At 41.8% G+C, this 13,428-nt stretch overlaps 1 protein-coding gene across 2 annotated transcripts in view; it reads left to right on the top strand.

Moving 5' to 3' along the window:
* Nucleotides 1-13,428, top strand: part of MEGF6 (multiple EGF like domains 6) — a 1,305,820-nt gene that overhangs the window by 1,042,858 nt on the left and 249,534 nt on the right. For both annotated transcript variants that reach the window (XM_086921560.1, XM_086921561.1), the window contains 2 exons: nt 7,272-7,394; nt 9,226-9,348. In XM_086921560.1, the coding sequence (XP_086777686.1) occupies nt 7,272-7,394; nt 9,226-9,348 (246 nt within the window). The remainder of the gene's footprint in view (nt 1-7,271; nt 7,395-9,225; nt 9,349-13,428) is intronic.

Genomic DNA, 13,428 nt, shown 5'->3' with positions numbered 1-13,428 from the left:
TTCCGTCCAGGCACTCCCGAATAGCCGTTTCTGTACTATAGGCGGCCCGAAATCCTGATTGAGCAGGATGTAGTGCTTGGGAAGTTTCAATAAAATTGTCCAGTTGTTTAAAAGCGATCTTCTCGCAGACCTTTGCTAAGGCAGGCAGTACAGAGATAGGGCGGTAATTAGAGAGTACAGCTGGATCAAGCCCAGTCTTTTTTAAAAGCAGTAGCAATTTGGCTTGCTTCCAGCAGAGCGGGACAGTAGCAGAGGAAAAAGAGAGATTGACAATCTGGGTAATCTCATTGCTTACTGTTTCAGCTATCTCACCCAGGACCCTGGCAGGGAAAGGATCGGAGAGAGACCCTGATTTCAAGGCTGCAAGGACTGTAGTAATGTCGGACACAGTCGGGGAAGAGAAGAAAGCGAACTGCTCCGTTGACTTCGACATAGCAGTGGAGGGGGGAGACTGAAAACCAGCACAGACAGTCTGAAGGTCTTCTTGGATTTTAGCAATTTCGTCTGTAAAAAAACAAGAGAGCTCTTCACACCACTGCTCGGAGACGGGCAGTATAGGCTGTGCGGCACATGGTGAAAGGAAGCTTTTTACAATGGAAAATATTTCCTTACTATTATTGTTAGCTTTTTCGATTCGCCCTGCATAATAGCTGCTTTTAGCATGAGCACCAGTTATATTACAGAAGCACACATTCATTTGTAGTTCTCGGCTTTAGTTACGGCTAGACAGCACACGCGCTATCTCTTCAAGACATTTTGTTTACACTCAGTGGGCGTACAGCCACCCATAGCTTTATCATTGGTTTGCTTCAGCACCACTCTCATTTCCTCTATTCCGGGTTGTGAAGGCATGCATATGATGCTGCTATACAACATTGCTTAAAGACATTGACATTGCCAAAGCTAATTGCCCTTGCATTGCTGTGAACTATTGGCTATTCCAATGCTTGTTTTGTAAGGGAGGGTGTTGCAGTACCAGTGGCTATTTGATGTTATGTTAAATGTTCTTCTAAAGTACTTGAATATCAAAAAGGCATTTTGGCGCTGGCTGAGATAACAGGAAACAAAGAGACCCCGTAGGCTTTCCTAAAAGCCAAAAGGTTAGGAATGGCTTTGATATACATGGGAAGGGCATTCCAGGCTTTCGATGCTCGAGGCACAAAGCTTCTGCCATCCCAGTTCACACACTTGAATCTGGCGACTACTACCAGTTTGGCGGAGGCTGAGTGTAGCGACCTGCCTGGTATATATCAGGTAAAACTCACAGTTCTTTTAGAGTGATCGTCTGCCTAACCGGGGGCCAATGGAGTTTCTTGACAAATTTGGAGATCAACTTGGGAATTTTGTAAAGCACACTGGTTTTAGCGTTCTGCAGCTTATTAAGAACATGCTGTGCTCATTCAAAAACAGCCTGTTACAGTAATCGATCTTCGACAGAACCAGTGAAGTGACCACAGTTTTCTGCAGCTGAGCCGGAATAAAGGGAAGGATCTTCTTAATCATCTTGGAGTGGTGTGGCTCACTGGTTAGAGGCGGCAGACCCAGAAGCAGAGGACGGCCCGGGACCAGGGTTCAATTCCCGACGTGGCAGGGTCGTGGACCAGGGCCAGCGGACTCGATAATTCTCGCCTCGGTGCCTACTCTAACCAGGGATCACACTCGGCAACTCTGGGCATTAGCTTGCCTCATCTCCACAATGGCCCCCCACATACGCCGGGGATGCCTGGTTTCACCTTGGAGATACCATCTCACAAGGAAAGCCAGGACGGGTTCCCCAGCGGTCTACAGCGCGGAGATACCCCATGTGGGGTGATTCATGCGCTTTACAAGACATCATTACATTACATTTCATATCTTAAGAGTAAAGAAGGAGGCAATGTAGTACAGTTAATCATTTAGAAGAACTCCCAGATTCTTCAAAGATCTGATAGGAGAAGAAAGTGAACCTAATTCATACAGCCACCGTTCAGGGGACCAAAAGGAAGGCTCGGCCCCAAAATGCAACACCCCCATCTTTCCAGAGGTTGTGGTTTCATGTGTGGTGCTGGACATACTTCTGCTCTGAGCTAAAGTACATTTACTTCTATTTTAGGTCCTTTTTATCCGTGTTTTTTTTTTTAGAAATGCAGCTTATGAATTACTTTTTTATGGTGGGTGCATGTCCCTTTGTACAGCACTCCATAGCCATCCCAAAACCCCTCCTTACTGCACCATAAAACCTCTACATTTAGCAGTAAGTATGTCACTTTTCCCAGCCACTCCCCTGGTCCCTCCCTCATTTAATACTATCAGGCCGATTACGATCTCGTCCGGAAAGCATTCCTACCGAATCGGCCCCAGAATGCTTTCTGGATGACTCTGATCGAGTGAGTCCAAACAAGCGATTTGGATGTATCCGGATGCATCCAGATACAATTCGGTCGAGCTCCCATTGACTTCAATGGGAACCTGTGTTCCGAAGGAGAACACAGGCTCCCATTGAAGTAAGGGGTGGCTGGGGAAAACCTTGCACCCTTGTGGCAGGCACCCCATGGTGATTGCCACACTGTGCATGATTGAAAAGGGGAGTTCCATGGGTACCCCCACTGGCCCGATTCGGAGGGCCCCAGGTGATGGGGGCCTACTACGGGCCCCCAAAAACAGATTCCAGCAGCCGATTCATTCCGGAGAAACCAAATTGGAACGGCTGTCTGAATCGGTCATCGTTATCGCTCGCTGGGAAACTGAGTCCATAGAGCTGTACGATTCTGTAGGCAGTCAAAATATCGAATTGTTAATATCGAAGTACAATAATATCGAAGTAGTAATATCGAAGGTAAGTAATATCGAATGTAAGTAATATCGAAGGTAAGTAACATCGATATTGTTAATATCTATGTAAGTAATATCGATGTTACTAATATCTATGTTAGTAATATCGATGTTACTAATATCGATTTTTATATGATTTTTACGTATATTATTATGTATTTAATATGTATTTTTTTTAATGCAATTTAAGTAAATTGTGTATTTTAATACCGTAGCGGGTTGTGGGTTTATAGGGAATAGGGTGGGAAGTAATTTAATTATACTAAATTATTTATTAATTTATAAGGAATTATAAATTAATTTTTAATTAATAGGTAATTAATTTTTATTAATTAGTAATTTATTTTAATTAATTGTTTAATTGATAATTATGTTCTGTGGAGGGTTATGGGTTTACAGGGGAATAGGGTGGGAAGTAATTTAATTATAGTAAATTAATTAGTAATTTATTAGGAATTATAAATTAATTATTAATTAATAGGTAATTAATTTTTATGAATCAGTAATTTATTTTAATTAATTGATTAATTGATAATTATGTTCTGTAGCGGGTTATGGGTTTATAGAGGAATAGGGTGGGAAATAATTTAAATGTAATTAATTAATACTGTTTTTATTAATAGTTTTTGGTAATTATATTATTGTTAATTAATAATTAAGTGGTAATTAATAATTATTATTTGGTAATTAATTTTTATTAATGTATTAATTGATAATTATGTTAAGTGTATTATTTTATTATTGGTGTTTGTTGTGTGCTCATAGGGGAATAGTTTGTAAAGTAATTGATATGTAATTAAGTAGTTATTAAATGTATATGTGTGTATTGGTAATTAATTTATTGGATATTAATTATTAATTGGTAATTATTTTTTAAATAATTATTTATTGGGATTTGTAAATAGTTTAGATTTATTTAATAAATAATATTTTTAAGATTTTAAAATATAAATTTATTTATAAGTATTTTATTTTTAATGTCTACACTATCCAACACTTTCCCTACTGTTGCACTCTCTGGGGTCGAATAGTAATTTTTACCCCTATGCTATCCAACACTTTCCCTACTGTTGCACTCTCTGGAGTTGGAATAGTAATTTTTACCCCTACGCTATCCAACGCTTTCCCTACTGTTGCATTCTCTGGAGTTGGAATAGTAATTTTTACCCCTACGCTATCCAACACTTTCCCTACTGTTGCACTCTCTGGAGTTGGAATAGTAATTTTTAGCCCTACGCTATCCAACGCTTTCTCTACTGTTGCACTCTCTGGAGTTGGAATAGTAATTTTTACCCTCCCGCTATCCAACGCTTTCCCTACTGTTGCACTCTCTGGAGTGGGAATAGTAATTTTTACCCCTACGCTATCCAACATTTTCCCTACTGTTGTACTCTCTGGAGTTGGAATAGAATTTTTACCCCTACGCTATCCAACGTTTTCCCCACTGTTGCACTCTCTGGAGTGGGAATAGTAATGTTTACCCCTATGCTATCCAACGTTTTCCCTACTGTTGCACTCTCTGGAGTGGGAATAGTAATTTTTACCCCTACGCTATCCAACGCTTTCCCTACTGTTGCACTCTCTGGAGTGGGAATAGTCATTTTTACTTCTACGCTATCCAACGTTTTCCCTACTGTTGCACTCTCTGGAGTTGGAATAGTAATTTTTACTTCTACGCTATCAAACGCTTTCCCTACTGTTGCATTCTGTGGAGTGGGAATAGTAATTTTTACCCCTACGCTATCCAACGCTTTCCCTACTGTTGCACTCTCTGGAGTGGGAATAGTAATTTTACCCCTACGCTATCCAACGTTTTCCCTACTGTTGCACTCTCTGGAGTGGGAATAGTAATTTGTACCCCTACGCTATCCAACATTTTCTTTACTGTTTTTTTTTTGGGGAGTTGGAATAGTATTTTATTTCCTCTGTTATTTAATATTTTTTGTTTTGTTTTACTTAATGTAGTATATAATTAATTTTAGAAATATTTAAAGTAAATTAATTTTTTTACATTTGTTTTGTATAATTATTACATTTGTATTTGTTATTATTTTATGTTTATAGTTGAATTTGTAATTTATAATATTTTTTATTATTTATAAGTTATTACAATAGGTATTAAAACTGATTATTAAGTAAGTATATATATTATCTATTATGCCATTTCACAAAGCATAAACAGTTTATGCGGATGCACTCCACTCCAATTGAAAGTTACCACTCCAGTTGTTGTTACAGGTAAAAGGATTTATTCAACAAAATAATTCTAGCAAGATGAGTTTTGGCGTCGAAACGCGTTGGGCGTTTTTTCCATCACTCGATATATCATGCTGGAATTATTTTGTTGAATAAATCCTTTTACCTGCAACAACAACTGGAGTGGTAACTTTCAATTGGAGTGGAGTGCATCCGCATAAACTGTTTATGCTTTGTGAAATGGCAAATTGACGACAGGGCAACCTTCGACCCTGGGTTGCACCGCTGACATGGAGTCCCGGCAGCCTCGGAGGGGGTGAGGAGTGTATATTATCTATTATATGTATTTGTTTAATATTTTTTTTATTAAATTATGTATATTACTTATTAATTTCAAATAATATAAAATATGTTTATTTATTATATTTTTAAGTCTTTTTTAATTTTATATACGATATTTTTTTTAAAACAATATTTTTGACATCTATATATTTAAGTCTTTTTTAATTAATTTTATATACGATATTTTTTTTAAAACAATATTTTTGACATCTATATATTTTTTTCGATATTTTTGTTCTTACCTTTTTGTAGATAGGATGTCGATATTGTTGACATTGATATTTTTGTTGCGATATTTTTGTATCTCGATATTCTGACTTTCGATGTTCTGTCATAGATCTGTACGATTCTGTTCTTAAAGACTCAACCTTTCCGAATGCCTTTCGGAACCGATTCAACCAGCCCTACAGGTTTCTGGGCATCGTAATCGATCGTTCGGAACTGTGTACGATTCGGTCGGCAACAAGGGTTCCGACCGGATTCAGCAAACCTGAATCCGATTTGGAGCCCTTCCGAACAAGCTCGTAATCGGCTTACATTTTTTAGGATCTCCCCTTAGAAAAGATGGACGAGGTGATGTTGGACATTTACTCTAGTAGGTTTGTGAATTGCATTTTCTAGTAAATAACTAGTACTACTGTATTGCTACTTTATACACTGCAAAATGTAGTTTGTGAATCGGGCCCTTTATGAAAGAAAAAGACAAACATTATTTAAGCATTTTTTGTATCAGAGTGCTTTTTATACTGCTTATGTTTTTTGTTATTTACACTTTAAACACTCCTGTACTAATCCCATATTTATTCTATGTGTGTCTTTAATGAAGAAAATTTATTTTTCTATGTTTACTGGGGCAGGTGTACACAATTGTAAATAAAATAGTGAACTTCCAATAGTAGTGAAATAATGACTTTGTACAATTGAAATTCATTTGATGGAATTGAATTAGAACATAGAAACCTGTAAAACAAGCATTGGCAAAGCCATTAGGTTTGTCTTGGACAAGCGTACAAGATTTTTTATTTATTTATTTCACAAAATATATATATTTTTTAAGTAGTGCACCAGCTGTGAGGTACAACAGCCCTAGCAGATTTCAAAGGGTTTTTATGGTTCTATTAGCATCACTCACCAAACAAAAGGACAGATAGAAGAACCCCTGAACCAGATAAAGATAAGTTGGTCACACGATTATCATTGGGTCTGGACAAAAGATGGAAAAGAATCCTTCTGTACATTGGCACTGATGAGTATAACATCAAGTCTCGAAATGAAAGGGGCAGTGCATTTACTCTTTTTGAAATGTATTGAAAAAGTCCTAACTTAGGGGCTGATTACGATGTCGAGCGGAAAGCCTCCTCCCGACAGTCAGAATCTCCTAGACCTTGTCAGAACCCTTCCAACCAACTCAGTTGGTTTACAATCCGACGGACCGATTACGATGTTCGGGGTCGGTTTGTAAACCGCGCGGTCTTTCTGAATCAGTTCCGACCGGCTCTCGGAGAATCCGTGTCGGTCGGACCCCCATCGTACAGCTCTACGTTTCCGGCCGAGCCATTATGATGTCGGTTTTCAACAGCATTTCTGTGTTGGCCTGTCCGACATGAATAGACTGTTGTAAAGTGACTTTTGGGGCCCTAGCAGGGTCCCGTTCAGCCTGCGGCCTCCGTTTGGGGACCTTCTGTAAAACCCTGCACTGTATGGCAGACACCATGGGGTGCCTGCAACATGGTTTTCCGCACAACCCCGTTTCTCCATATGAGTCAATGCGAATCCGACTGAACATTGTAATCAGCCCCTTAGTTGGTTCAGGAAATGCAATTCGTACTGAATAAATAAATAAATAATATGTTTTTGCGCTTGATCTACATTGAGAATATTACCTATAGGAAATTACATGTTGGCTTTCTTTGTGCCCGCAGTGAAGGACCCATGTGCTGATCGCAACGGTGGCTGCATGCACGAATGTCACAATGATCGTGGGGTAGTCCACTGTGTGTGCCATCCGGGATACAGGTTGACGTCGGATGGCAAGTCCTGTGAAGGTAATGCAACTCCACTGCTTCCACATATATAGGGATCATTAATTTGTGTAAGCCTGACAGTAGTCTTTATTCTATATTCGACCCATTTCTTGAGAGGTAAGCACTCTGTGGTATGGGGAAGGTTAGACCTAAGGGCTGGGTGTGGATGTATTATAATACAATGCCTCCTCTTGCCTTTTAGAGATTCATCCAGTCATACACCTTACATAAGATGATCTATTGAAAATAAACTTCAATTAACCAGAAAGTAAATATAAAAACCAGCCCTCTTTAAATAAGACTGATAAGTCTCAAATGAAAAAAACATTGCTTCTTCTGATTGTTGTTCTTGCTTGAGAGCAAATTCTGCTTTTGCTTCATAAACTGTTCATGCCTCGACCTCCAGGGAGGCTCAGGCATGGACAAGGTTAGGAGCCAGGACTATTCAAATTATTAGATCCGGTATTTCTTTTTAAACAATTCAGTATGTATTTTCCTATATTTACTTTAGTTACTCTTATCAGTATTTCTAATTTTTTGATTCTGAAAAAAGAAATGGAGCCACTGGGAATATATTTCCGCGGTTGTTTGTGCACTTACATGTTCAAGAAAGGTGGATCACGACGGCAATAGGTGTGTGCATTGCTGTGACACTGACTCCTTGCTTAAGTGCCCCTGTGTAGTGCTTGCACAATTAATCAGCTCTACTTGCTGAAAATCCTTTTAAGACCAAGACAGAAGAGTCCCCCAAATGTACCAAAGGAAGATTTTCGGTAGCTTTCAGATCTTGGTGCCTGAGCTGCTAAGGGAGTATATTCCAAGGTTTTAGATTAGCTCGCTTGTTAGATTCCTCAGGAATAATCTTTGTTAGTAAGGTACACAAAATCAAGGGAGATGTTACATTCTAAAAGTAAAAATATACCCGGCCCCAAGAGCAAATCCCACTGCTATGCCAAGTCCACAGCTGGTCTCTTAAGAATGAAGTACTGCATCAGATTAGAGGGCAATCATTCATGGGACAAAGAAGGGAATGATCGAAGTGATAGGTGTGGCGCAGTGGCCAGAGCGTCTGACTCTGGAGAGAAGGCTTACGATTCGTTCCCCAGGGGCAGCTCAGCTCACCATCATGTGACTCTGGGCAACACCTCACTTAATCTTCCCAACAGGCCCCAACGCCTTGAAACCTTGAGAGGTGATATGTTTGTTATTTAAATTATGGATTACAAGTGTCTCCAGGTGGTCAAGGGATCTCTTGGGCTAGTCCAGTCATTCCATTCCACCGCATGGCCACCAAGTCCTTGAGTTGGCTCACTAGTCTGTAGCCCACTGATCATACTGGAGTAGCACGCACTATATAAATGCAAACCTTATTCCCTCTTCTATCCCTCCACTATCCTTCTCAATCTAAATATCTGCCTAACATATCCACCACTCAAATTACTTTCATATTTCACTATACGAATTCACCACTAATCCTTTATTGGTTCCGGAGTAGCGTGATACTCGCCGAAAAAGCACTTTGGCGCCTCGTCAGGGGTAGTAAGCAATATACAAATACAATACAATACAGTACAATAAAATAATGAGCAGCACATGAATCCCCTTTCCAATGCCCCTCCTCTCTGCCAGTGGTTGGCAGACCTGGCGAGTGTGCCATTCAAGGGCTAAGCTAAATGAGCTGGAAGGGCCGGAAAGGCTCCGGAAGAATTATAGAGGAATTTTGTTCTCGAGTTGGCATAAGGTCAGACTGGCAGAAGTCCATCTCTCTCTCTCAGCCCTCTTGGCACCAGGAGCCACAATACTCCAGATATGTTTATTTTGGTCATTAACACATTGTTTCTTCTTTTTTCAGATATTAATGAATGCGCGATTGGCTTGGCCATGTGTTCGCACAGCTGTCTCAACACCAGAGGCTCCTTCCAGTGTGCCTGTAACCCTGGCTATGAACTGGGGTCTGATGGCAAGCAGTGCTACAGTGAGTATCGCGCCAGATGGGAGGTGGTGGGAAAGATGCAGGTAGATACGCGCAGTGGTGGACTGACTAGTGCAAGATACCTGTCGAAAGGCCGGTAGGGGACTGGCAGAGTCAGTCGCATGTCAGGGAACTGATTCTCTACACGCACTACAGACCATTCAGAGGGATGTATGACATTACAACGCATGCTTTTACCACGCATGCCTTTACAACGCGGTTTTTACATCGCAAACCTTTACAACGCATAGCGCTTTGGCGTGCTGGATAGTGAATAGTTTAATTCACTATTCCAACTCCAGTCCCCGTGGACACTAGGGAAGGTGTTGGATAGTAAATTAAACTTATTCCCTATCCTAGAGCGCCCCCCAGCGCAATGCGTTGTAATGGTTTGCGTTGTAAAAGTTGCGTCGTAAAGGCACTGCGTTGTGAAAGTTGCGTTTTAAAGGATGTTTCCCCATTCAGAGGCAGTGGCCTGACCTTCAATCTCCTTTTATTCCTACAAGGCCAGTGTGGGCCGGTGGGGGCTGGTGAATGATGAAGTCACAGCTAAGCTCACTTCAGTTTAGTTTCACAAATGAATTAAGGTCATGTCTAATATTGTACATTTCTTTATGTAGAAATATACTGTAGTTTTAACAATGCGAACCCTGGGAGAGGAAGTCTGTTTCTTGTTCTGAGCTGACACTGCCAGGTACATTTTAACCCAGAGATTGGATAGATTTAAAGTCTGCTCCATAAAGAAAAATAAACGCTCACTCTTCTAGCTCTAGGTCTGGTTCTTGGATTTTAACAACTAGCCAGATCTGGAAAATATTTTTGTTCCAATATAAGCAGCTTTTGGGGTCATGGGATCCGCAGCATTTGCACCCCACAGATCTTTGCATAGGCATAGTTGTCAAGACTGATTGCATCTTATGTATTCCACTCAGCACAGTGAAGGCCATGTTAAATCTGTCATGTAAGTGACTGAGCCCTTTCTGTAAGACTCCCCGCATTCATATCGCCCTCAGGTGAGACAAACATTGCGTCAAAGTTATTCCTGGTCAAGACGATGCAGTAGGACTTTCTTGCTGTTCTATGCACTAGCTTCAGAAAAGACAGGGATGTCCCCTTTCCTTTTCGAAGTGAAAACACAATTCTCTCATCACCATTTCAGACTTTGAACATGGGGATTGGGGAATTAAAAAAAAGCGTTAAAGAGAAGGCTTGAATTAGTTTCAGCCACTGGTCATCATTTGGGACGCATACCAGCTCTTTGATTTATGCTCCACTAGCCACCTCAGATAGTAACTAACGTACAGGGAAATTGGTATAATCCTGATGGATGGCTCCGGTTCAGATGGTACGGGGCTTTTATAGAGTCGATCAGCTTGTGGCCCATCAGCAGCAGTGGCTTCCACCTAATATACCCAACCCTAAATCCTAAAAATATCCTTATCACACAATACCCTTACTCACCCCTAAACCCTAAAATCACCCTTACCCTAATTCCTTATCTATCTATCTGTCTATCTATCTATCTATCTATCTATCTATCTATCTATCTATCTATCTATCTATCTATCTATCTATCTATCTATCTATCTATCTATCTATCTATCTATCTATCTATCTATCCATCTATCTATCTATCTATCTACCCACCTGTCCAATCGCCCGGCCGTTCATCCGTCCGTCCATCTGTCCGTCTGTCTGTCTGTCTAACAGGTTTCCCTTACCTGATATATACTTACATTTTCAATGTAAAGGCAAGCATGGTATAGGCATATGCGTGGTAAAGACTAGGCTTGGGTGGTGAAACTCCTCTCCATTTGCGGCGTTTGCAGAGTTTTCTGCACTCCGTGCTCCGCGGAGCTTGCGGAGTGCAGAAAACTGCTTCGCGTAGTGCAACGGAGCGGAGTTCAGAACTATATGCCTTTACCATTCTTGCCTTTACATTTTCCCCCCTCCTACTCTCTGTTGTCCGACTTGCTTCTTCCCCTTCCACCCCCACCTTTGTCTGTGTTACTTCTTTCCTCCCACTCTTCCATTGTCCCCATTGCTTCCTCACTCTCACCCCCTAGCCAGTCATTGTCTATGTTGCCCGTATACTCCCACAATCGCTCCCGTTGCCGTGTTGCCCACCCGCCATGAGAAAAAATGAAGGACTGTGAGTGGGGCAGCACTGGCCGCGCCATAGCTCTTTTATTTCTAACTCTCAGCCATGCTGCACAGCTGCGGGGCAGCTCATCAACATGGCTAAAAGACATTGGCAAAGCCAATAGCTCTCTCTTAGGCACGCGCTATTGGCTTTGTGAATACTTGTTTTTTTTACAGGACCAAGCATTCCTTTGTCTAAGGGCTGGCTGTTCTTGATTTGCTGTTCTTGATTTGCAGTTCCTTGATTAACAGACCATTAAGATTGACAGTTTACTGCTGGGCAAGAGCCAACAGAGATCTGTCTCTCCCTCAGCTCACTTGTTTTGCTATCTGGAAGATATGCTGCAGTTGTGTTCCAAGGGATTATTGCAAGCACTGACCATGACATCTTGACTTGATGGTTACTGGAAGATCTGCCACATCGGGTTCCACGTCATTGAAGCATTCTTTAAACAGCATTCTCTGTAGTGCTCCTAATTAGGCGATAACAAGTGCACCGATGTACAGGACCGTGGCAGTTCAGAAACAGTGGATCCAAGTGAAGCGTTCATGGCCGCCCAACATTCCATTTCTGGGAAAGATGGCGGCTCTGGAAGTCCCCTGGGCCGTGCTGGAAAACCCCACATAGGCCCCGATTCACATTGAAGTCATTCAATGCAGTAAGTAAAGTTGCTACGCTGTGTTGCATGAACGGGAAGGAGCAGAACAGCGCCATGCCTAGTAAGATTATGACATTCTTCTGATTTCTCCCAGTGGCGGCTGGCATGTTCCGAAGGTGGTGAGGTAGGTGAGACATTAAAAAAACATTAAATTAAAAGAGCTTACTTGTGAACGCGACATCCTCCTCGATGGTCTTATCTCCTCGAGGCAGGCAGGCTCGAAACTCCCAAGCCTAACCTGACGCCGCTCTCACCAGCATGAGAGCAGCGCCGGGATTGGTGGGAACGGCCTCTATCAGAGCAAAGAAGAGCACTGGAGGTTTTTGCTTTCTCCAAACCAGCTGTCTTAAGACAGCTGGGTTAGAGAGGTTTAAGGTGCACATGTGGGGGCTGGCCATCGCAAGACATACGCACTTTAAACTGAAAGTGCTCTTCTCTCTCTCTGCTGCAGCCAGTCAGCAGCAGCCCACCCCCGTCCTGACGCTCCATTCAGGACGAGGTGACGAAAAATGAAATGGTAAGGAATTAACTTAATTGCCATTTAATTTTCATCTCTGGGGGCATTTTAACGGGGCAATGCTCTTCCACTCAAACGGAGGAGTCGCCACTGATCCTGCGCTCAGGCACGGCCGTGCCGGGCGTTACACTGGGGCGGTGATGTCAGGCAGGGGAGGGTCAGGGTGGGGTATAAATAGAATAAAACGAATTTTGTTGCCCACTCTGCATCACATTTGGCGATGCAGAGTGGGCAACGAAATTCGTTTTATTCATTTTTTTCGATATTTACCTCTAATGGTCCTTATCCCGTATTTTACATCCCAACACCCTAACCCTCCCCTGCCTGACGTCACCGCCCCAGTGTAACGCCCGGCCACGGCCCATGCCTGCCTGCGCTGGCACACTTTAGGCAGCTATGCTCCAACATAGATACCCCTGTGTCATAGCCAACTGCCTTTATTTTGGATTTGTGAAAGGTCTTTCATGAAACTGTTCTCTTTTGATTACATCCTAAGTGGTAACTAATGTACTGGTAACAGAGCGGTTCCAGAAAACTGCATCGTCAAGTCAGATTTAAAAAAACATGACCTGATAACTTCTTATTGTTGGATGTATAGTTCTGTAATCTTTGTAATCTTCCTTCAATCAATCAATCAGTCATTTGTAAAGCGCTCTACTCACCCGTGAGGTTCTCCAGGCTCTAAGGTGGGGAGGTGCTGCTACTGCTCGAATAGCCAGGTCTTGAGAAGGCTGCTGAAGGTCAGCAGGTCCTGGGTCTGTCACG

The sequence above is a fragment of the Lissotriton vulgaris genome, chromosome 5 (assembly GCF_964263255.1).
Source record: "Lissotriton vulgaris chromosome 5, aLisVul1.2, whole genome shotgun sequence".
Taxonomy (NCBI): domain Eukaryota; kingdom Metazoa; phylum Chordata; class Amphibia; order Caudata; family Salamandridae; genus Lissotriton; species Lissotriton vulgaris.
Note: the sequence above shows the minus strand (reverse complement) of the source record. Positions and strands in the feature narration are given on the sequence as shown.